This window comes from Larimichthys crocea, chromosome VII (assembly GCF_000972845.2).
Source record: "Larimichthys crocea isolate SSNF chromosome VII, L_crocea_2.0, whole genome shotgun sequence".
Taxonomy (NCBI): Eukaryota; Metazoa; Chordata; class Actinopteri; family Sciaenidae; genus Larimichthys; species Larimichthys crocea.
Genome location: NC_040017.1, coordinates 5,307,080 through 5,331,465, shown reverse-complemented (window position 1 = coordinate 5,331,465; position 24,386 = coordinate 5,307,080). Strand labels below are relative to the sequence as shown.

Here is a 24,386-nt window from a genome sequence, read left to right as displayed (position 1 = left end):
GGATTTGTTAAAGGATCTGGGGCATCGCATCGAAAATGATCTGGCTATCGTCAACAAGCTTGTCAACAAGATACAGGTAATACACATGAATGTGAACTGAAATCATCAAGAAACTGACATTCATCAGCTGCTGTGGACTTACTATTGTAACTATTATTGTGTAACTATTATTGTACTTTTTTAAAAATTAGACTTAATAAGACTAATTAGACATCTCTAAGTATCCAACACAAAATAATCCAACCACATAGACATGCTATGAGCAGCCCAAATTCTATATTTTTCTGAAAAAGATGTTTGTCACTCCCTGTTAAATCCTCTTGTGTGTATTAAACTAAGTCTACTTTTGGGTCATCACAGAATGACGTGGTGACACCAGCTCCTGCTGCAGACCAGATCTGTATCAACCGAACCAAGCTGACCGAAGTGATGTCAGGTTACAAACATCTACTCAGAGGAAAACTGAACCGACTTGCTGGTGATCTAAAAGACATTATCTGCAAGAAAGCAAACGGAACATCCATTACTTAAGGACCTTGCGACAGGACATAAGGAGAGGCAAAGCACATTTTGGACTGAGAGGGTCCATTTTGTTGGATGAAGGTCCAGGTGTAAAGGACTGGGACTGGATTTAAGGATAGAACAGTTCACTTGTGGAAGTTCTGAGGTCTTCTAGAAACAAGGATGGATGAAGGCATCGAACAGTGAGTGGTGTTGAAGGCCAAAGAAGTTGAATATCATAAAAACTCACAAGTCAGTGTGAAAAAGTGACTTCTAAAACAGCTTATTCAAGAAAGACAATGACACCATGCTCAGGTTTAGCTTTAGCTAGGTTTGATCACCAAATAAGATCACCAGTCCTGAGGATTGTCCACTGTCAAAACCACAAATGTCTGCAAAATATCTGTAATCTGTTAAGTTCAATGAAGAGTTTGTATTGCTGGTAATGTGTAAGCTGTAGCGTGAAACTAACATGCTGTTCTTCTCTTGGTTTTATGTTCGTAAGTAAAGCTTATTGTGTTATTACCATCACTTTGTAAATCACACTCCTTAAACCAGTGCTAATGTGAGCAGAATGTAGCAGTGCATGTCATTGTTCGTGCAACGTGTAATCAAAACTGTAACTGTAGCACCCTCTGTAGGTTCTGGATGAGAGTTGCTCAGTGTTGTGTTCTGCAGTGATTTAGCCCACTTGAAAATCTCCTTGAAAATCTAATCTCCAGATCTAAGAATATGTCTGTTGGAAAATATGTGTACAGTATGTGTTGTAGATATTGTAGATAGGTATACATTTATTTTTCTTTAAACATAATAATAATAATAATAATATAACAATGTACATATGAATGATATATTTAAATGAGAATATGAATGCAGCTGTTTTTTTTAATATAATGTAATTGATAAATCTCCGTGTTTAGAAAATGTTCAGTCAGACAATGTTTTGTGTGTTAATGTCTTATTTATTTGCTGCTGACAACTTAGTATTTAATCAGTATTAAATTTCAAAATAAAAGCCTTACTGTTATTTGAGAATACAGAAGTAAAAGAAGAGCAGGAACCTGTTTTCTTTTCACAGTGCAGTGTGTATTGATGCCATTGCTGCCAAAAAGAGATATGATACCTCTTTTTTCTTAAAGTGGAAGTTTGAATACACAAGTACATTACAGGTATGCATAATAATAAATCTACATTCAATATTGTGTATTTTTACTTCTTTCTTTTTATGTCTGAGTATTCAAACGTAACTACATAGAATAGGTTTACTGTATCTGCATACCTGCTCCTATCAGCAGGTGGCCTGAAGAACAGAGCGCTGGGATTGGCCCAACCAACTTGATCATATGACCTAAAGCAACAGGCTGGAAACACTGGGGCTGGAAAACACAGTGAAGTCAAGCTAGATGCAGGCAGGTAGGACACAACCGGAAATCAAAGGATTTCTCTTTTTAACACGACAAATGTGTGCGTTTCCTGCATTTGCATACAATCACTGGTATTTGTCTTCCTCCTCATAGTGAATTACTCTGACTGACTTGACTCCAGACAGACTCTGGTGCCATGGATAATTTTTCCCGCCAATTATTAAATCCGATTCATATGTAAGCCTAAAGCAGGACAGTCTAATTAACGTCTACTCTAAACTCCTGTTGAAAAACGCGATTTATTTCCACTTTGCCTCGTAGTATTTGTTACAAACGTTGTGCCAGCTTGTCAACAGCTTTTATACTGAAAGTCATAACCGGAAGTTGTGCTAGTGATTGAGGTGAATTGTCGTTCAGCATCACATGATAATCTATTCAGTAGTTTACTAGGAGATTATCCGGAGGTACAGTGTTTAGTGAGGAGTTGTAACCTTTTTTCTTTAAATAGTGCGTGTCAGGACAGTTCGTTTTGATGCGTAGCTTCACTGCGCTGCTTTCTTCTTGATAGCGAAAGCACTTCTTTCCTACTCTGCTATGTAGCTAGGCAGCCAGGCAGTCGGTGTCCAGGACGCGCCACTAACTTCCGAGAGAAACACTGGAAACATTTGTAACGTCTCGGAGAAAGTCGGCGGACCAGACAGTCCAAAGCTGGAGTGACAGCTCGCTCTGACATTTTTCAGAGCTCTCTCTATGAAGTTGTGAAGCTTTGTGCCGAGGCAGGTTTCCACTATGACAGAGCGGACTCCTCTTCTCCACTACCGCCTCTCCACCAGCGTCAATGAATCCGAGTCGCGTTCACCTCCGGCCGGGGAGACCCCGGAGCAGCATCCGAGCAGCCCCAGGCAGAGGTCCACCCATCAGCGGCAGCCGAAGAAACTCTCCATTTTCTTCGGTGTAGTCATCCCTACCTTGCTGTCAATGTTCAGCGTGGTAGTGTTTCTCCGAATAGGTGAGTGGAGATGATGACAGACGTCCACTTAAATCACCGTACACAGTTGTTGAGTGACGGATAAACAGCAGAGGTACACCAGACCAAACCCCACTTTAAAGCTGTTGTTTAACTTCATAACATTACTGTGGGCTTTTCGTGAGACACTGGCCATCAAATTTAACTCGGTTCAATCAACAAAACAACTTCTAAAGTGTACATTTCATCGGAATAACAGTGGAGTGAGTGGTGTGACTCGTTCAATTCAATGTATGTGTCACATACGGTCATCAGTAATAGCAGGGTCAACACAGGTGTTACCAATGAGACTAATTAGGGTCCCGTTCCATTCAGGTCACACAGAGTCCGGGTGCTGCTGTGCTGCGCGCTGGCTCACTGGAAATAAATAAATGGAATAACGCCGCAGTGAATGAAACAGGACCTTAATTAGTATCCTTGGTAACAGCTGTGATGACCTGTCTGTTATAATGATTTAATTCCACGAGCTCCTACTATACTTTGCTGGCGCAACAAAATAAGTCATAATAATAAAGTGATATATACTGTAGTAATATAGTGTTGTTATTACTATACTATTATTATAATAACAATAACAACAACATCAATCAGAAATTAATCATCCTAGGCATATGTAGTCCTGATTTTATTGAAATAAAATTGTGCTTTCAAACGTTCATACTGATATGATACATTTACATTACATTATGTTACTTAAAGACAGGATCCTGTTTCTGCTTCAGGCCTCTGTGGTACCAGTGTGCGAACCAGAACCAGCGAGTCTTGGTAAATGCAACCCTTACTGCACTTACAAGTTGCTTGATTTTGAAGTCAGTCACCAGATTTGATTAGCTCGAAATGAAATCACCATTATCTGCAAAGTGAGTTCACCAACTTGTATTACATAATTGAATTTAGCAGCAAATTTTTGCTCTTGCAAGGTGGACCAATGCCTCTGGTCAGCTGGAGAGCTTTTTGCTTCTTGTTTACTTTTCTTAACTAAGAACAAAATGTTTGCCAGGGCTTTTCTTTAGTTTAAAAAAAAAGGTTTTATGCAGGTCATAATTTCTCTTGTAGGTTTGTTCCAATTCCGAGAAAAGTTTATTCATAGAAAAAAATGTCATTTTTTGAAATTTGACGGACCTATTTCTTGAGGTTTAGATAATAATTTAACAAATGTGCTCCACTCTGATATGGAAGAATGTGCTTCAGACGCTCCAGATTTTAACATGTAAGTCATACAAAACTGTCGTTTTCCTCAAAGTGTCATTGTCAGCGGGAAGGTGTTGCAGCAACACTTGGCCAACTCCTTTAAAAGGAAGGATTTCGAGTAATGTTGTGTAAGTTTACGGCTAAATTTCACTGTAAAAAATGCATATGTAAAGCTATCATATGTCCTGCAATCCACAGATTCACATTTCTGCTGTCAAAGCATAAAAAAGAGGTCACTGACGACTGAGATCATCTTTACCTCTCATATGTCTCTGAGTTGTTTTCTAAGTCTCTCGTTTTACCCCCTCCCCTGCCTCCTCCCAGTCCCATGAGATGTCAGCTGCTGTGCAGTGATCACACATAGTATACACACACACACACACACACACACATACAGACTTTCACTGACACACATAGTAGCTGTCTGTTTGTCACTTTAGATGACCACTGTAACATGTCAGTCTGCACAGGAACTCACAGCGGTTGCAATTGTGGATGTGAAACTATGCCTTCTTGTCTTTTCCACCAGTTTCTGGTTCTGATACGTTATGATCATGTGACATCTACAATAGTGGTGCAAGCAGCAGACCATGACAAACTGCAGCATTATGCAGTCAGTCCCGGCCATTGATTTTATAAAAATACATAAACATTGCAGTAGTAGAAAGTGGTGATGTGTGGAAATATGTGTAACATGATGTGAAGTGGCACTGATCTCTTCTACCACACTTTGATTAGATGCACATGACTTATGAACATGTGAGATTTGATTTATTTTAATCAGCCATTGCTGTATCTGAACACTACAAAATGTGTGTGTACCAAGCGGCAACCTCCAATGCAAAAGTGCCAAAAACTGCAGTTCCTCAAACGGCCACTTGAGGCTGAATACAGAATGAATCAACAGTTTTGGTTTCTATAGCTAAATTTCCCGAGGCAGATTATGTCAAGGCTTAAAGTTATGCGTAATTAACTAAAAGGTCTGCCCACGATCAACTTTTAGATGAGCTGTCAGGTGGAAGAGGCACGACTACCAACATGGCAGAGGCCAGAGCCTCAAAACAGATCCTCAGAAACCTGTGGGTGATGTGACTCATACACCGTCCATTCTTTATACTGTCTAAATATTAGGAAGTGCTTTTTGGAGCATTGGCTGGACTGTAGTGAAGTCAAGTCCTGTCAAACTGACAGAGAACTCCTGAATAATACATCTTAGAAATGGTCTTAAGACCTGTCCTAAACTTTGACTTATGAGTCATAGAAATCTCAGAGAAAAGTCCAAGCTCTGTATAAAGAAAGTCACTTTTAACAAAATCTGAGTGTTTTTTTCAAGTGCAGATTGCAGATTGCATCATTAGTGATGCTGATCCATTACACTGAAAATTGTCACGATTAAATTAAATCAAATCAAATTAAATTAAATTAAATTAAATTAAATTAGATGCATCATTCATTGCATGTAGAACATGCAAGGGAAGGTTTCTATCCTTGCTGTCAATTAAATTCGTGTTTATGTCCACCTCATAACTATCAATATCAAGGCTTTCCTACATGTTTGTACAGAGCACCTTGGACCATTCAAAGTTATTTTACCATTTTTGTATAATCATAATCCAGGTTAATCCAAGCCATCTGACACTGACTGAATTCAGGGACATCACAGAAATTGTCCTCTGTTCTTACACTGAAACTTTATTTATCCAGAGATAACCTTCTGTCTATCTCTCCTACATACGTGATGGAACAAAACATCTCTTCATTGGTCAATAAGATTCTAAATGCTGACCACAGACAGAAGAGAGTATGAACATTACATATATAGAAAACAGTCCAAATCATCCCAAGTGAGTATATGTGGCTTCATTGGACACTACCAGTATACACTGAGTTACCAGTTCATTAGATAAGCTGCTTCTGCTGGTCACTGCTGACTGATTTAGGAGTTGAGACTAAGTCTGAAAGCATAGTAGGATTTATGCATGGCCCTGATTCTTAATTCTACACACAGTTAGAACTCAAGCATTACACCGAAGCCACGGAGAGGAGACTGGAATCACTTTCAACATGTTGATCCCAGTTTCACTTTCAGAGAGGATGAGATGTTGTGATGAGTCATTTTTTGCAACAGTCCCTGTCATTTTGATCCCTTAAAAGATTTTTTCCGAAATGTATTCATCATAGTTCTTCTTTTGTGGTTCTCATGCCAGACTGAGCACTCACACCCTCTGTACTGTGTGTGTATGTGTGTGTGTGTGTGTGTGTGTGTCCTCTTCTCCAGAAAGTTGAACTTCCTTCTTCACTCGCTCTGACTGTCACTGCCAAAGCCAAAGTTCTGCTTTCGTCCAGCTGACTAAGGTTTCATTATTTGTCTGACTCTGCTTGTGTTTTCCTGTCTAGGCTTTGTGGTGGGATACTCTGGACTTTACCAAGCTATTGCCATGTTCCTGGTGGCCTACTTCATCATCAGCATGACCGTGCTGTCAGTCTGTGCCATCTCCACCAACGGAGCCCTGGATGCCGGGGGAGCCTATTGTATCCTCTTCACACACGCACCATCACATGACATGTGCACATGACAGTCAGCATAGCATCGGTAGCATTGTCACTGGTCAATTTATCAGGAGCACAGACGAGGAACTCCTTGCTACACCAAACAAAGACAAACTGTCCTTAAGCCTTAAGATAGCACGCTGTTAGTGAAGTATATGTAGTACTGCCACTGCAGGATAATGTTAGCTACGTTAGAGAGGGGCCAGTGTGTTTTACTGTCACGATATGAAGTTGTCTGTAATCTAGAGCCTGACCAATCCTGCAGCCACTGCCAGTATGGATATTAGGGAGTAATGATCCACACTCATGACAAAGATGTAATGGAGGCAGGATATTTTGTAGTTTATCAACAAGGTAGATTGTCCAAAATGACATCAGTGTACTAAAACAGCACAGTAACTTCAAAGGGAAATTCAGTAATTATATAAAAATAAATAAATACATAATATATAAGAAGCAAAAAAATAAGATCATTCATTCGTAACATTTGTGCTACCTATACGGATATATCTGTAATAGGCCAATATCGGCTGATAAAATCATTATATCAGCCGGGCTGTTATATAATCTATGTTTTTATATATCGACATACATGATCACCTACCACTATGTCTTACTGTGGGCAAACTTTCCAAACCTAATCATATTTTTTACTCGACTCTAATCATAATCAGAGATTAAAAAGTAATCTTAATCTCAGATAAATAGTTTTTGGCAAACATGCTTATTCACCACCTTTTTGAGAATTTAATGAGAAGATTGACTCTCTTGTATTTGTCCATTTAATATGTAGGAGACAGTTTACCACAAAGACTGGAAACAGGGAAAAGGACTAGTCGGGATCTGGCCAAGGGTAAAAAAAATCTACCTTCTAGCTCGTTTAAAGCTCAAAAATGAACATGTTATACCTCATTTGTTTAATCTGCACTTAGGATAAAGTGTAAAAGCTACAGGTTGTGGTTATGTTGGTTACCACTAAGATAACTGTGTCCTGGCTGTAGATGTAGATATTAACAACAGAGTCATGAGATCCTTCAAAAAAGACACAACCATGGCCTTTGTGTCACAGTCTTCTATAAGTATAGAAATACAAACACACACACACACACACACACACACACCTGTGTCACAGTGTATCCAACAATCAAGTGTGCTTCGCCCACCTTAACGTCACTCAGACATGATCAGTCGAGCTCTGGGGCCAGAATTTGGAGGCAGTATCGGCATCATGTTCTTTCTGGCCAATGTGTGTGGCTGCGCTCTCTTTGTGCTGGGTCTGGTTGAAGCCATTGTGGCCACCTTTGGAGTGCCAGAAGGTGAGCGTATCTCACACACAAAACTCTACCCACTTTAAACATCAGTTACGTACTGTAAGTCATCGGCAAAGCAAAGTCTTACCTTTCTCCCTTTACCACCTCTAGACGGGACTGTGGCCACATCTGCCTACCAGGTCCTGCCGTCAGGCTACTGGTGGTCTCTGCTTTATGGCACAGCCATCGCCCTGCTGTGCCTGCTGGTGTGCCTGGTGGGAGCTCACATCTACGCCAAAGCCACCTTCCTCATCTTCCTTGTGGTCATGTTTGTTCTGGGAACCATCTTCATCAGTTTTTTTGCCGTACACCCTCACACCATCGTCCTGCCAAGGTTTTCCAATCCAACTGCCAATGGAACGGGCCCCACATTTCCCACCACAGCCAACTTCACCGGCTTCAAATTGGACACGCTGCTTGGGAACCTGTGGGGTAAGAGAGCGGTGGATAAGGCTGGGCCAGAAATAGTTCTCGCACGATGTGCTTACATGTTTGGAGCGCCTTATTTGATCAGTGGTGTGTATTTCTCTTTGTTTATTTTGCCAGGTGACAGATCAAACTTTTTAAACTCAACTTGTAGTTCGGTTGTAGTACCAGTTTGCATCGGTTATTTAATATTTTTCTTGGAATGGTGACAAAAAGGAGGAATTTTATTATCATTTAAATGATAATAATATGAATGTTGATTATATTGCTCAAATACCTGATTTATGTGGATTTGTGGCAATTATGGTCCACATTAACAGTTTAAAATGTTAGGTGTCAAAACTTGCTCCCGTTATTTGATTAGATTGCCAGACTTTCTGATTCAGCAGTGAACATATCTGATCCTGAAGCTCTTAAAAAAACAGTTCAGCACTGAGACAAACATATTAAAAGACTGGACTAACTTAAAAGTGTATATTTAGGACAGAGGTCAGCAGCTGTAGGAGTCTGATATTAAGCACCCTGATCAGTTTGACCACTACATTACAGAACAATAATAACTGAATTAAGGCTTTGACTGAATTAGCCCCCAGTTAAGCTCTCATGTTGTACAAAGCATTTCAGCACTCTAACAGGCATTGTGTTGTACTGCTTTAACTGGGATAAAGATTGTACTTTAATTCTGTTAAAGAATAGTAAAAAATCATAGTAATACAGTGGTTAATTACAGATTTGTCACTTGTTCCTGCATGAATGATAATTTTCATAATTTAACGGCAGCATGACCTCACTGACATAGGCTTTAGTCTACATCTAATGTCCTGTACATGTACAGTATTTCTGTAAATCCACACACACAATGCTGTGTTCTCCTACACAGCAGCCCTGCTCACTGCTAACTCCACGGCTGTCATGGGGGGTGCCGAGAGCCAAATGTGTCTGTGGGTGCAGTCACTTTCTGGAGACTCCGGTAGCTGCCTGACAACCTCAATGTGAAGCCAAGTAGAAGTCTTGCACCCGCCCCAATAAAACCACAACATGTTGTTTTTACACCATGGTTTCTGTTTGGTTTAAGTGAAGTATACAAGCTACAACATTCATTCATTCATTCACTCATTCATGAACTTTGTGCTAAGATAAGCTGTGCAGCTGCTGATGTTAGCCTTGTATGTACCGGAAGGAAAGCAAAGCGGGAGACACGTTTTTCATTCCACAGCATCCCAACACCCTTTGTGCAAACACCTACACAGTTAGAGTCACAGGACATGACATGTCACAGGACATGAACCCTCACCGGCTTCCCACCCATTAACACAGCTGAAATTAGCACGGGTAATGTAGGAACCGAAGCCTCTGCGGTGGCGGGGAAAACTTTTTCTTGTTTTTTTTCTGAAAGTACATCATTTTTTCTCACCCTGTTGGCAGTGGGCAGATGTTTTTTATGGATTTTGATTGATTATGAAATTGGATGTTGTACGCACTCTCAGGTTCCCAATGTCCATGGAAAACTAACCATGCATTCAATCCAAGCACATGATTACTAAGCTAATTGCTTGAACTTGGGCACGCACTCAGGCACACGTGAGCGCTGTTACACAGTGAAGCTTTGAGTAATCCAAAGATCTGACTAACTAGAGCACAAACCCACACTGAGACACGTCAAGTAGCATTTTACCAGCAATCACATGTTTACATTTAAAACCTGCTTTCTCAATCTCTGATTACTGTGTAAGGCATAAAAGGTCTGAGTGTAAGTCATGATTCATGTTGGACAAGTTTGGGGATAGTGATCAAAAGTCTCTTTGGTACACATGATATGTATTTCCAGTTATACACACATACGCACAACAAGACATCAAAGAAGATCTGTTTTTTTAAAATAGATCTGACACGCTGTGACTGAGTAGATGCTGCTCTGTAAACAACAAGATTTGTAGAGATGAGACTGCTTTCCTCGAACGCTGTAAATCACGATGAGTTTTGGTGGTGAGAAGGTACAGAGGAGTGTCTGCCAACAAACCAAATTGAACTTTTCTGTGAGAAGACCGATGACACTTTGAAAAGCACAACAGCACTGACTTATCTGTTACTTCTTTCCACAGCTGATTACACCCTTGATTACACAACTGGAAATATGATGACCTTTGCCACCGTCTTCGCTGTTATGTTTAATGGCTGCACAGGAATCATGGCTGGCTCCAACATGTCAGGTAGGTGAGGACAGGTTGCGCGTGTGTGCGTGTATGACCTAATTATGTATACGAACACATAGTAAATCTGTCTAAATCTACCAGGTGAATTGAAGAATCCTAGCTACTCCATTCCCCGCGGCACCATCACAGCCGTCATCTTCACCTTCATCATCTACAATCTGCTTTGCGTACTAGTGGCCTGCTCCTGTGACCGGTCAGTAACACACACACACGCGCATCTGTATACCAAATGGCAACCTCCGTGGCTGGGATATAAAGCCAATGCAGAAGTGCCAAAAACTGTAATTCCTTGAGCGGCCACAGAATTAATCGATTTCCATAAGCCCCCATGTTAAAATTTCACAGCAGAAATAAACATGTTTACAACCTGGTACAAAAAACAGTTTTGGTCTCTACAGCTAATTTCCCCGTTCATGACAACTGATCATTCATTTTTTAAGCCGCATTTTGAGGTTCAAATCAACGTTTCAGAACCCTATGAGTGACCTATGTGCGGGCCATTCTTTATTTTAATGGGGGCTTATGAAGACCAACTGGTTCTGTAGCCAGCCTCAAGTGGCTGTTTGAGGAACTGCAGTTTTTCACAGATTCACCGCTTAGTACAGACGTAGGCAATGTGACGCAGCTATTTTAGATGTAGTGGTAAATGAAATCAAAGTTAAACTGCAGGAACTCAATAAAAGACGTTTATTGATGCGTTCTTCTTTTCATCTTCCCCTTTTCATAAAAGTGTCTTGTATAAGACTTACTGTAACACATTCAGTTCCACCATTTACATCTACAGACAAACAAAACGCAGTCAAACGGCCCATAATTGAACATCATTCCACACAGATCCAGACAAGGTAATTAAAGCAACGGGTTGGTAAGAGTACAAGTGCGATGCTGTAGTAATAGATATAGCAGATGAAATCCAATACTCAGTGACGATCAGATAATGCAAACGGGGTTCATTTTCTGCTTCACCAAACAGAATTGGAGCATCAGTGGAGGCCAATTTCAAAACCATCTATTCCAAGTGAATGTTATCCAACACCAGGTGTCAGATAATCAATTTGAACAACTGCAGAATGGCTGAAAGACAGTGGACAAAATAATGGAAACACACTATTGCGCACAAGAATGACCAGTGTGACTCCATTAAAGGCCATTTCTGACACCAGATTATTGACAACAATTTAGAGAGTCTATTAGTCGCTGTTTGTCTGTCTTATGAATGAGAAGTAATTACTGTACATTGTAGCTCAAATACCTGTCCTCTTAAATGTTTGAGTAGGAGCAACAAATGCTAGTGAGCACATTGAAAACTGCCTGGATCAGTCGACATTCAAGAATGTTTCTGCTTGCTTTATACATGAAATCATAGAAGCTACATGTCCACTACTTCTCTAGTGATCAGATTAAAGACAAAATGATAAAAGGTAACAAAACACTTAAAAACCTCCTCTTCTTTCCTGGGTCCAAAACACCGGTGGTACAAACACTGTCCCGGTGCTCTGTGCACTGTCTGGGCAGCCCGGCTAACAAACTGAGCTAACATTAACTAACAGCTGGCAGTAATTGACTTTACTGTACATCAGGAAACTCTGTCAATCACAGCGTTTCTTCAGAGAGGATGACCACGGTACTCAGCTTAGATTTACAAAGTACTTAAATGTCGACCCAGAGCCTTGCCAAAACGTCCATAGATGGTAGGAAAACACTCAGGCTGTGTCTGTTTGGCGCTCCAGATATGGTGAAATATTCGATGGAGTGTTAGCATGCAGCTAAGAATATGTCAGACACACTTTGTTGTCTGTGTCCTCACTTCACTCTTAAGGTTAGAGTGGAAAAGTACCCTGATGTTGCACTTAGTATTAACTTCTTTGTATTTATTTGTCGTCCCTCTCCCTCTATCCATCTGTCTCTTTCTATCTGTCTTTTGCCAGTGCCAGAGTTCAGTATTGATGTAGCTCTAAAGCGAGTGTTGCCAAGGTGCTAAACTGACATGACAGGGCTATAAAAGAGCATCGGGGATCAATACTGCCATTATTTACCCAGCCACACCATCCTCCCTCCTCCATCCACCTACCACACACACTCACTGATAAGAGACACACTTTCTCCACCTCTGCAGTATCTTTTCTCACAGAATAACACACATTACGTGTACGTTGGTCATCAATGAAGGCTAGAGGCAGTGCCAATGTTCTGAGTGAGACCAAGCCAGCACTGAGCCTTCACTCACATGACTCAACAAAGAAGGCACATAGTCCCTCATCCCTCACATGACGTGTGTGTGTGTGTGTGTCTGTGTGTGTGTGTCTGTGTCTGTGTCTGTGTGTGTGTGTGTGTGGAATGCCACATCTGCATACAGGTAGTTACCAGGGGATACATAGAAAGTTTGTAAAGAAGTTCAACTAATTAAAGAAGATAAAAATGTAATATGATTCGAAAAACATACTCACATATACGCATAGCCAGTATATTGAGTCAGTTGTAATAACACCTGAACACTGTGTGTTGCGAATAAAAAGAGTGTAGCATCTAGTTAGCAAGTGTGCACAGAGGACAGTTAGTTAGAAAATTGATAAACAGTTAATTATACAATAATTAACAATGTTGAAAGTGTTAACTACAGTTAATAGATAAATATGAACTAGCTAAAGGTAATGGATACACAGTTGAAAGAGTTAAAATGGTTCAATGTAAACGGTATAAATGTTCACCTTCTGCCTATCCAGGTGGCAGGAGGACAAATGCAAAGCTGACCAAACTAAACACTGGATATAAATAACACAGTTCAGACATCTGATTTAGTCCCATCAAACTATTCTGAGTTGGTTTTAAGTTGGTTCCAGTCCACTTTTTAGCTGTGTGTCTAAGAGGAAGTATGTGTGTTTAATTTAATGTTTGGCAGTGGTTACAGTTTCCCCACAGATGAAATGAAAGAGAAGTAGGTCAGTTTGATTTACATTGTGATTCCAGGTGTGAACTGCAGCTGAATCTGAACACTATCTGGACACATTACACGTGTGTAAAGTGGTTGTCCAGGCCTGTGCTGCTCCAAGTAGATGAAGATCTGTCTGGATTTTATTAACCAAGGTTTGTCATGTTCTGCAACATTCTTACTGATAGTGGCAGCAACATGTGCTTCTGTGGAAACCTGGTCATATGACTGGATGACTTACTGTAGACAGGAAATGGAGAGATTGTTGGTGGATGGACAGAATGGTAAAAAGGAACAAAGGTGTGTAGAAAGTGAAACATTAAGTTCCTCAGAGCTGTGCAGACAGACAGCTGTGCTATTATGAATACAATAATCACATGGTGTGTGTTTTATTGGTTTCTTGCCCGGAACAACACTCCCTGTCTTATCTTGGTTTGGTGTATTGACTCTGTCCAGCATTGGACTGATTTGAGTGTTATCTCTCTGAAGAATATGTATAATCATTTCTCAGAAGCACCTGGGAAGTTTCTTTATTGTTCACGTGTTTCTATTCATCCCTGTGCAGGCCAGATGTTTGTTTTTGTCGGTTGTAGTGTTTTTCTCAACAAAATAATATAATGTATGCACTTTCAGAATGATCGTCTCTTTCTAGCCAATATTGATGGTAATTAACTACAACACTTAAGCATAACACAAGCATCTAGCTTTAAAGCAACATTGCGTAAAAATTGGTATTTTTATGATTTTAGCAGCCAGCTAAAATATATATTTCCTTTAAGGACTAAAAGTCAGTCCCAGATTTGTGTGCCTTAGTGCCGTAAAGTGTTACAAAGTTACACAGTGCAGAAACATACGAATGACAGAGACACCATTCACCTGATTACTAGTCAGTGTAGCATCAACTTGATTTAACATCTTTATGGTAGAAAAGTTACACAATGAGGCTTTAAAATGAAACCACCAATTTTCAGTTGGATGCAAAACGTCAAGTTTCTACAGAGTTTTCTGTGTTGCGTAAAATGAATCTCCTCGTGATAAAACTGCAATTTCTGGAATTTTTTACTGCTCTCACTTCTTCAGATTAACAACAATGGTCTCATTATGTGGTGTGGAAAAAGTCACCCGACGATATTTGACACGACTCACAAGAATCCACCCACTGACTGGTCAACAGCCACAATCAGGAGATGATAAGTGAGCCAATAGTGACAGCGGCAGGTCCCACTGGTGAACAAACTATTTTAATATCCAGCACTCATTTTCTAATGGTGGAAATAGGAGCTTCTATGCATTACCTGTTTGTAAGCAGTGTGCTGCAGTGTATTTCATCTTCCGCCCACAGAAAAACATTTTCATTCACCGCCGTTTCTGCTACATTAAGTCGGCTCACTCCTAGAAAAAAATATTACCAACAATACCTAAAGTGCATCATAAAACTTTATTGATTTCCTGTAAGGAAATTAGAGAAAGACCAATATTTATCATGGCACACGAATTTAAATAACATCCATTTACAGAGTGCAAAATGAGAGAAAGAAATGAGGAAAATCCTGCTCATCCATTACAAGAAGAAAAGCACATACATGGAAGGTTTCTGTGGAAATGACTCGGTATCATCACTTGTTGCAGCGTGTCCTATAAAAACAAGTTGAAAGTTGAAAACAGATGAATGTTTTTAAGGGAATCAGCATGTCACTATGTCCTTGCCAACTTTACAACCTCCTACCCAGCATCCAAACTGGGGTATAAACGGTTAAAGAATGACTGTCAACACAGTGAAACGTAGCTGTAATCATATTTAATTATGTATTATTCACACACAAAAGCAACCTTTAAGTGTGCTGTAAAGCATTCACCGTTTGGACACATGCAAATGATTCACAGGTGGGTTTAGGCTGTTTTAAAGTCGAGGATCAGAGGATAGAGTTTGCTCAGTTGTCATGAGAGCAAGCATAAAGTATTTATGAAATACATTAATAAATGCTCATTATTTCCTCGTCCTATAAGGTATGGTTATGATTTTTAACAAATAGAAATGAGTCAACATGTGAAATTGTCCTAAAGAAATTTAAAAAAGGCATTTGGCGAGTGAATCTGAGTGACATTTATCAAATGGAAAAAGCTGGTCATTCATTATGAATGCACGCTGCATCACATACCTGTTTTTTTAAATGACTGAAATATCCTCATGTAAACACTTACATGTCCTTTTATCTGCTTACGGTTACATCACAGTGTTAGAAACCATTTTTCAATTGTTTACTGAGTTCAAATAAATAAGATTTAAAGGCTGCAGTCTTGTAACAGAGTTTAGCGTGCTGTCAGAATTACATTCATCTGGACATTTCTGTGCTGAAAACAAATCAACATTTCAAAGCACGTTTCCACTGGACCGTTTTGTCAGAAAGGCAAAGGTGCCTGTTGTAGTTGTACGGCGTGTCCACGGGGTGGCAGTCATGCTCTCTTACCAACCATGCTCCCTTAACGGAGGAGATTTAGAGTGACAAACTAACCTTTACATAAGTTGTTTTAAATTGCTACCCTCTGCAAATTGTGGTTCTGCATCATAGGTTTAAAAGGCAACGCGGCTAAGATTGCGTTTAAAAGTGAATGTCAGGGAGGTGCAGCCATTGGTAATGATTGTACTGCATAGTAAGAGTATCTCTCTGTAACTGCACACGTGTCAGCGTGGGTACTGATCTCATGCCATCGGCCCTCACTCAGGTGTAAGCGGTGAGATTTTTCTCTGTGAGGTCATTTAAAGCAGGACTGACAGCTTCAGCCTGTTTAGAAATGACAAAACCTCAGCAACTTGGTTATGGAACGCTGCAGATTTTACACCTTCTCCACAGTGGGATCCCTCTGACTGTGAAATCGACTGTGCAGATGCAGTGTGTGTGTGCACTTTTGTTTCTTTTTTAACAGCCCCTATGAGCACATTTTCTGCTTCACAGCTATTAGCACCGTAAAGAAAATGAAGCTCATTTGGATGGGAGAACCGTACCACTGGTTTCCAGGTCACTGTTAATAGAGCTGCACCATATTTTGTCTGTTTTGAGATTATCGCTGATGATATGCCACTATGGTAAGAGGGCTTCTGATGATGGCGACGAAGGCTGAGGGGATGTGAGATAGAGGAGAATCTATTAACCTCATGTGACCAGCTAGCCAACCATGACAGATTGCCCTGTCGCTACTTTATCAAGCTGTTTTGGTGTGTGTGTGTGTGTGTGTGTGTGTGTGTGTGTGTGTGTGGATCAGGGTTATTAGAAACTTAAACCTACACTTAAAGCAACAGACTGTGCATGATGACTCATTCAGTTGATCCACACTTTTCTTTTTATTAGTTGGTTTCATACCTGAATATTAACTGAATATTAACTTAGTGGTTCAGAGTGTGTCTTGGTTTGATTGACTTTTGTGTGTGTGTGTGTGTGTGTGTGTGTGTGTGTGTGTGTGTGAGTGCATACGCTATGCACACGTGTTTCCACAGGACTGTGCGTCTGTGACCCGTGGGCTAATCCTCCCCGCGCTATAGGAGCTTTTGTATTAATAACTGACTTGATAATTATATTAATTTTAATCTGCTGGGCCTTCTTTTGTTGTGCTATCTCTGACATGCAGCCTTGTCAATGTGTGCACAATCCCCCCCCCCCGAAGTGCCTCTGTCTCTCATCTAACTTCTGCTACCCCCCTTCTTTCTTCCCATAGACACACACACACACACACACACATTAGGCCTACGTGTAATTCCTTGAATTTTTCCAAAAAAGTTCCACATTCGTTCACAGCATTTTTCTTTATTTCCGCTGTGCCTCGTGTCTTGTCACCCACACACTGTCTATTTCCAGTGCTCTGTTTTCATATTCTATATTTTGCCCCCCACTCCCCCAGATTTTTGTCCACTTTGGCCCCTTTCTGTCTGCAGGATCTTCACAGCAACCTCAAATGCTGTAGGCAATGTGAAAGTGCAAAAAAACTGCAGTGCCTCAAACAGCCACTTGAAAATATCCAGGTTCACAGCAGAAATAAACATGTTTGCAGCCTGGTACAATAAACAGTTTTGGTCTCTATAGCTAATTTCCATTTTTCCATGATTTTTTTTTTTTTTACCTCACTCATTGAAATGATATTATGGCTTAAAGTTATGCAGAATTACAGATGGCTTGTTCAGCAAAGACATGGATCTTCGTCTTTGCCAATATTAAGATTAGCCGGAGAAGGCAGGACTTTTTGAGCTTCAAAACCACCCGTCCATTCTTCTCACTGCGACTGAGTGAAACCTGAAACTGATGATTTTTAGATTAGCTAGGAGGCGAAGAAGCAGAACTGACAACATGGCGGCTTACAGAGTCACATATTTTGAGCTTCAACATGACTCCTCACCAACCTACAGGTGACGTCACAGATACACCAGCCATTCTGGACTATGCTTTGAGAGAGCTTTGCCTCTTTTGCAACCTCACACAGGATTAAAGCATCTCTGCCATTCTAGTTTCTAGTTTAGAATATTTGAATTTGTATTTTAGTAACCTTTTAAAAAAAACATTCCAGCAATGAGAGGAAGCAAAGATCAGACCAGGTAATACACATGTACAAACAATCTCCAGACCCCAAAGACATGTTAATGAGTTTTGGCTAATTTGTTCCAGAATTTGCGCAGCTTAAGTACACTATCAACTAAAGCACATTGTGCTGTATTATCTAATGCTGTGCCTGTGTCTTTGCAGTGGGGCCCTGTGGGGTGCCGCTCGGGGCCATTGCTCACCGAGCGTTTAAATGAATAGTTTGACACTTTGGGAAAACATGCTTACTCGCTTACTTTCCGAGAGTTAAATGAGAGGATCCATCATTTCACAGTCGTGTCTGCACGCTCGGCGTGAAGGTGCTGTGACTTTATGTTAACAGTCACACACACAGGATACAGAAATCATGGTGGCTCATTAAGTGCAGACACTGTGTCAAATGAATGATGACCAGACTGAACCTTTTTTAACTCTCCTCATTCCTGCTCTTTTTGGATCCTCGTGTGTGACTGCATCCCTCTCAGTCACATCCTCCTCATTCTCAGGCTCTCTGCGCCTCCTTGTCCAGACTGTAACCATTGTAAGGCAACAAGTCCAGCATCCTTTCTCCCCTCATCCTCACTCCCCCTCCTCTCCTTCAATTCCTCTTGGCACTATCGTCCCACCGCACAGCATTCTTGGCTTCCCTTTCTCTGGTCTCCGTCCTCTCCTTGTCTATCATTCATCCATCCATCCACACAGCCGTGCTCCATCCTTTTGTTACTCACCCACTATCTCTCCACTGCAGAGATTCCTTACTCTCTCTCTCTCACACTCTTCTTTTTCTCACCGCAGACCATGCAGTGTTTTCTGGCGGCGACAATGGTGGTAGTACAGGCCAAGTCTCAGACAACATGTCCGGTCTGAATTAAAAGCTGCTGAAATAGGAGGAAGAGACGCAGGGATGAAAAGCAACAGACGGAGGAGGGAAAGGGTGGATTGTGGATTTGGGTGACAGTGGTTTAGATGTTGAGTTTTTTTAAGTTAAACTGGGTTGGCAAGCACTCTGTGTGCTCTACGAAAGAATTGAGGCAGATTATTATCATTGATGAATACATTAACTGTCTGCTGTGAGAAGCACTTGACTTCTATTTGAATTCAAGTTTCTGATCAGATTCCACACAAGCATTGATGAGCAAAGAGCAGAAATCCCTCAGGCCGCTTTATTTTGTCTGATGTGATGTTGTCAGGCTTATCTCAGATTGTTTTTGTCATGTTGCACAGGTTTACTTCCCATATTCTATGATAAATGAACCCTAATTTGAACCCTTTGTAATTTTGACAGTTCAAGTTCAACGATTGAATTGAGGTTCAAAGTTAATTTTTCACCTTAGAAACATCGGTTGAGAAAAAGATTTCAGTTCCAGAGCTTTTAACCGCATCATGCAACCATCCTCAGCAGATGGAGTTTGGCCCATGGAAATGTCTTTGGTATTGATTTTTATAATTCCCTTTTTTTTCCCCTGTGCGCTTTGAGAACTTCTTCTCCATTTGGCTTAAAAGCCGAGGTTTAAATCTGTCTCTTCAATTCCATGACCGCTGGGCAATCTCAAAATATGATTGAGTGCTCCAGAACGGCTAGCGAACGGTCAGGTGGTGAGGTTGTTTTCTCAATTTAAAAAACCCCTCCACAGCTCTCATGATATCTTTGCCTCTATTCATGTTTAAGTTCTGCATTTCACTGCAGACTTCCATCGTGCCACAATGTTGACACTGAATATCAAGAGAGAAAACAGCTGTCAGTATTGCAACCCCTTGTTACAAGCATCACGGTCAAATGAAGGAGTAATACAAAAAAAAGTGGCTGGAAATTGGAAGTTGGCGCAAAGACTGACTGAACAGAGCGGCTGGAAATTGGAAATAGTGAAATGGAAAGCGGCCTTAAGATGAGAGCATCCAGAAAAAAATGTGATAAACATTTTAAAATGTGAATGGCAAGACGGGCCCCTGAAAATCTGAGACGTGAAGAGTTGGGTGAGAAGGGAAGGCTGGAGACTGAGGAAGAGAGGGTGAGAGACAGAGAGAGAGGGAGGTAGTGTATGTGTGTTACACAGAGGCCTTGTTAGTTATTGATCCCATTTAATAATCCTTAACCACAGTCTACCCCCCTGAGAGCACTTAACTCTCCCTCTCCCTCCCTCTCTCTCCGGCTCTTACAGCCCCTCTCTGCCACCCTTTTACTTTCCGTTTGCCTCCTTTTTCCTCAGCTGCTTCTTTTATGTGCCGGCATCTCTTCCTCACCCCTGTGTACTGCAGCCACACTCTAAAAGTACCTCCAAGGTCAAGGTGAAGTGAGGCTAAAGACCAACACTAAATCCCAGCAGTAAAGGGTGTAGTTCTTGTGCTGGCGCATTTGTTGCCATGGAGTCGATTCAGCCGTCTCTAAGAGGCCTGAGCTCATTCAAAGCACACCAGGCCAGATACAGACTCTGTAAAGGTAGCACGGTTCTTCTGCGAATTGCGATCCACATGTTCAGGCTGTTACTGTTTAGACTTTTTTGAAGTGTGCTCTGAGGATTTTACCATTGGCTCTGCTTGCAGAAAGAGTTCTTTGTTTTTCCCCACTGGCATGGTGGAAAATTGGGCCATAGCATTGTCACCTTTTTATGTTTTTCAGCGCAGGTGTTTCCTTTATACTTTCATATCATACACTTTGAATTCTGAATAGGAAGAAGGTGCACTTTTACAAAGCAGACTTTTTTTTTTCCATTTTTCTTTGATTTCAACCATTCTTTTGAGTTCCCAAACATCCAGACTGGTGTGTTATACAGAACCATCAGTGCTGGAAAGTGTTTGAAAAAGGGCAGCCACTTTAAACAAATGCTTGCATTTTGCATTTGCATGCTTGAATTTTCTTCGGGATCAATAAAGAATCTATCCATTCATCCAGGTGATTAGATGAATGATTTTTGTCAATTACCGTCTACCATGAGGCGAACTTCAACCATTCAGATCAACAAACCACATTACGTGGTCAAATTCTTATCAAGGGTGAATACATCCAGTAAAGTGCCATTCCAGCTGGCAGCAGCTGAAACTAGTCATTGTCATGCACCTAGCATTAAACTACATCCGTGGCTCATGCTGTAGCTTTTGTTAGGTCCGTAAACGCATAGCAACCGCTCGCAAGGTTACAACCGTGAGGAGGTGCAGGATTATTTGGGTGCACCAGAGCTGGCAAAACCCAGATTCTGAAATAACCTTGGACTCCAACAGTACCATTGTGCTAGCTGACAATGGCTTTCACCAGCAGCAGGTCATATCTGATGTCGTTTAATGAAGTTAATTCTACAAGTAACTTGACGAGATACCTAAATTAACTTCCGTTGGGTTTCTGGAACTCCAATGTAAAACCACATGTATTTTTGTAGTTTGCACGACTACAATCGAGTGATTTGTGTCTCTAGCGGATCATGTCACATCAATCTCTGAAGTCACACCCTCCCAGTTAAACTGTGAATCATATCAATGTTTTAAGCTTATACATTTGAACCTTCAGTTTATTTGGATCAGGCAGGACATTACGGAGAGTGTTTTATGTTCCATGTTCGTAAAGATCCCATGAAATAGACTGGTCTGATCGAGTCACTTCAAATATTTCAAACGCTGTTTCAAACACAGGCTTTTACTTTACACTTAAGATTGATCTCTCAATATCACTGCGGTGCAAAGATCCTAGTTCAAAAAGGAAATACATCATGTTAAGTAAGTAGTAACAACATTTCATCCTTAAATCTGCAGTCATTCATTTTTCCGGCCATATTTTGAACTTGCTAGCAAACAACAGCCTATTTGGTCATCCAGCGCACACACAAAGCAACATTAGCATTCATTTGGCGTTGTGTTATTGTCCACCAGACTAATAAAAATCCAATATTTCACTCTTCTTCTAGCTGTTGACTCTCAAGCTGTTAGTTGTCGGTAATTCTTTGCCAGCTAGCCGATAAATTTGTTGGCCTGCTGGAAAAGCGGTTGACAAGTGCAGATTTCGATGGGCTCGAAAATCCAAAAATACATGCTGTCCTTGTAATGTAGATGGGGAGACTCATAAGAAGGACTAACTCTTAAATTCACAGAGTCGTAGTACTGACTTACAGGACCATCAAGTCCATATTGCAGACACACAAATGGTCACATAATGGTGCAATGAGCATAACAGTGATGTTAGCCATAAGCTGGAGCCATCTCACTAACTAGCTATGATCCCACTTGAGCATTTATTGAACATTTTGAAGTCTTTTTCTTCAGGATCATTAAACAAGACGATCCTGAGTCGTTATGTTAGTCCTGATGAGGAGTGACCTCGCCCTCCGAGAGCCGAGACGACAAGGAGAATAAGCAGTGTTTCTCACACTGGCATTGTGACATGCCTAAACACACACACACACACTCTCACGCTCGGCACCTCATTTTTCATCCCATTTGAAAAATCGTGGATAATTAATCCATAATGTTCAACCAAAGCACCGGTGAATTATCAGAAGCACAAACACATGAAATGATGGATTAAAAGATGAATACGCCTGAATACACAAATGAGGGCATGAATAAAAGTGGTAAACAAATGAGCTGAAGGATGGAGCAGGCCGGGTGGAGCGAGAACAATCGGCCCAACAATCTCTGTGGGCTCCTTTTAGTCCTTTAGCTTTGTTTCCTCGTCGCCTCTAAACGAGCTCCTTTAATCTGTCACTCGCTCCCTCGCGCTTTTGTTCTCCTCTTTATTTGGATGGCAGAGCTCATTTCAGCTGGATGATCTGATCAATAATTACTATCCAGGCCATACACACACACACACACACACACACACACACACACACACACATTCACAGTCACATATAAGCAATAAATACGCAGCGTTGGAAGAAATTATGAAACACAGAATACATATAGTCATTCATTTAGTTATAATTCAACACATAAACAACCACTCTTTCTCTCTCTCACTGTCGCACACACACAGACACACACACCATTTGTCATCGCTGTCTCCCTGTTTGCTGTGGCTTTGTTTTTGAGAGCCAGTTTGGAAATGTCAAGCTTTTCAAGATTTATTTTGCTCCTGCTGCACGTCAGAGAAATTAATAATCAGCCTATAAGTTTTGACCCACATCATCACTCACCTACCGCACACAACTACCGCACAAACACACACATTTTAATTTCTCATCATGCTTAGCGCTTTTTTTTTTTTTTTTTTTTTTTTTTTTTTTTTTTTGCAGTAAACTCCCCTCCAAGCTCGTCTCTGTGCTCAAGACCACCACAGTTTTTTTGGTGTTATGAATATGTCAGAGAGTCTGATTAAAGCAATGGCTCATAAACTTTTCACTGCAGTGCCAACATCACACACACATACGGACACACACACAAAATAAACAAAGTAGTTGCCATTTCCTAATTTTCGAGGATGATGTTAACTTCTCCACTGAACCTTTGTTTAGTTGATCTGTGGTAATGCAAAAGCCTGTGTGTGGGTGCGCGTATGTATCATGTGTGTGTGTGCTGCCTGCCTGCCTGCCTGCCTGCCTCTTGGGCTCTATGTGAAATAATAGTGTGCTCAGATCTTTGGATGGAGTGAACAATACTTAACAGGGCCATGATAATAAGTATTAAAATCACTGGACCTGAAAGAAAACGTGATGAGAATCTTAATTACAAGAGAAATAGAGAGAGAGAGAAATAAAATGGGGGGGTGTGAGGGAGGGGAATGAATGGATTGAGAGTGAGAGAGGGAGAGAATACTTTGCACTCTCATTCTCCTCCCTCTTGCTGTGTTGTCTTGAAAAGAGGTTGGGGGGCAGGCCGCAATCATGCATGTGCTCCCTGCTGTGGTTTTTGTACTCTCTGATCTCTTTCTAGTTCAACATCACCTACACACACATACGTATACACACACTCACCCGTTGGATTGGGCGCCTTGTTTGAGGATCTTATCATTAGGCACCCCTGGTAGAATAATCATCACGTCCTCTTGTCCAATCTTGTTTTTCACTGGACACATTTTGCCCTGTGGAACAAATGAGTTTGAAATGACACACAACCTTTTCAGAACGCTTGATTTTGATCTCCTGATATGTAAATAACAGAATGAAGAGTTTATCCATTTATGGCTGCAGAGACGATAGGTGCATTCTGTTGGGTGCTGTTGCATGTGGAAATGTCCAGGGTTCGATTGTACTTGAGGAGATTATTACTATTTTTTTTTGTTTCTCTGCCATTCTTTATTCATTTTTATCAGTGTTGTCATTCCACAGTAACACACAGAAGCAGGTCCTGGAAGTTACATTACCCTCAAGAAATATTTCTACATAAA

At 40.8% G+C, this 24,386-nt stretch overlaps 1 protein-coding gene across 1 annotated transcript in view; it reads left to right on the top strand.

Annotated features, from left to right (window-relative positions):
* The first annotated feature begins 1,444 nt into the window (after nucleotides 1-1,444).
* The window catches only part of zgc:153039, a 68,858-nt gene continuing 45,916 nt past the window's right edge, over nucleotides 1,445-24,386 (top strand). The window contains exons 1-6 of the mRNA XM_010733272.3: nucleotides 1,445-2,874; nucleotides 6,481-6,615; nucleotides 7,812-7,949; nucleotides 8,055-8,375; nucleotides 10,472-10,579; nucleotides 10,664-10,775. Of these exons, the coding sequence (XP_010731574.2) occupies nucleotides 2,655-2,874; nucleotides 6,481-6,615; nucleotides 7,812-7,949; nucleotides 8,055-8,375; nucleotides 10,472-10,579; nucleotides 10,664-10,775 (1,034 nt within the window). The 5' untranslated portion in view covers nucleotides 1,445-2,654. The remainder of the gene's footprint in view (nucleotides 2,875-6,480; nucleotides 6,616-7,811; nucleotides 7,950-8,054; nucleotides 8,376-10,471; nucleotides 10,580-10,663; nucleotides 10,776-24,386) is intronic.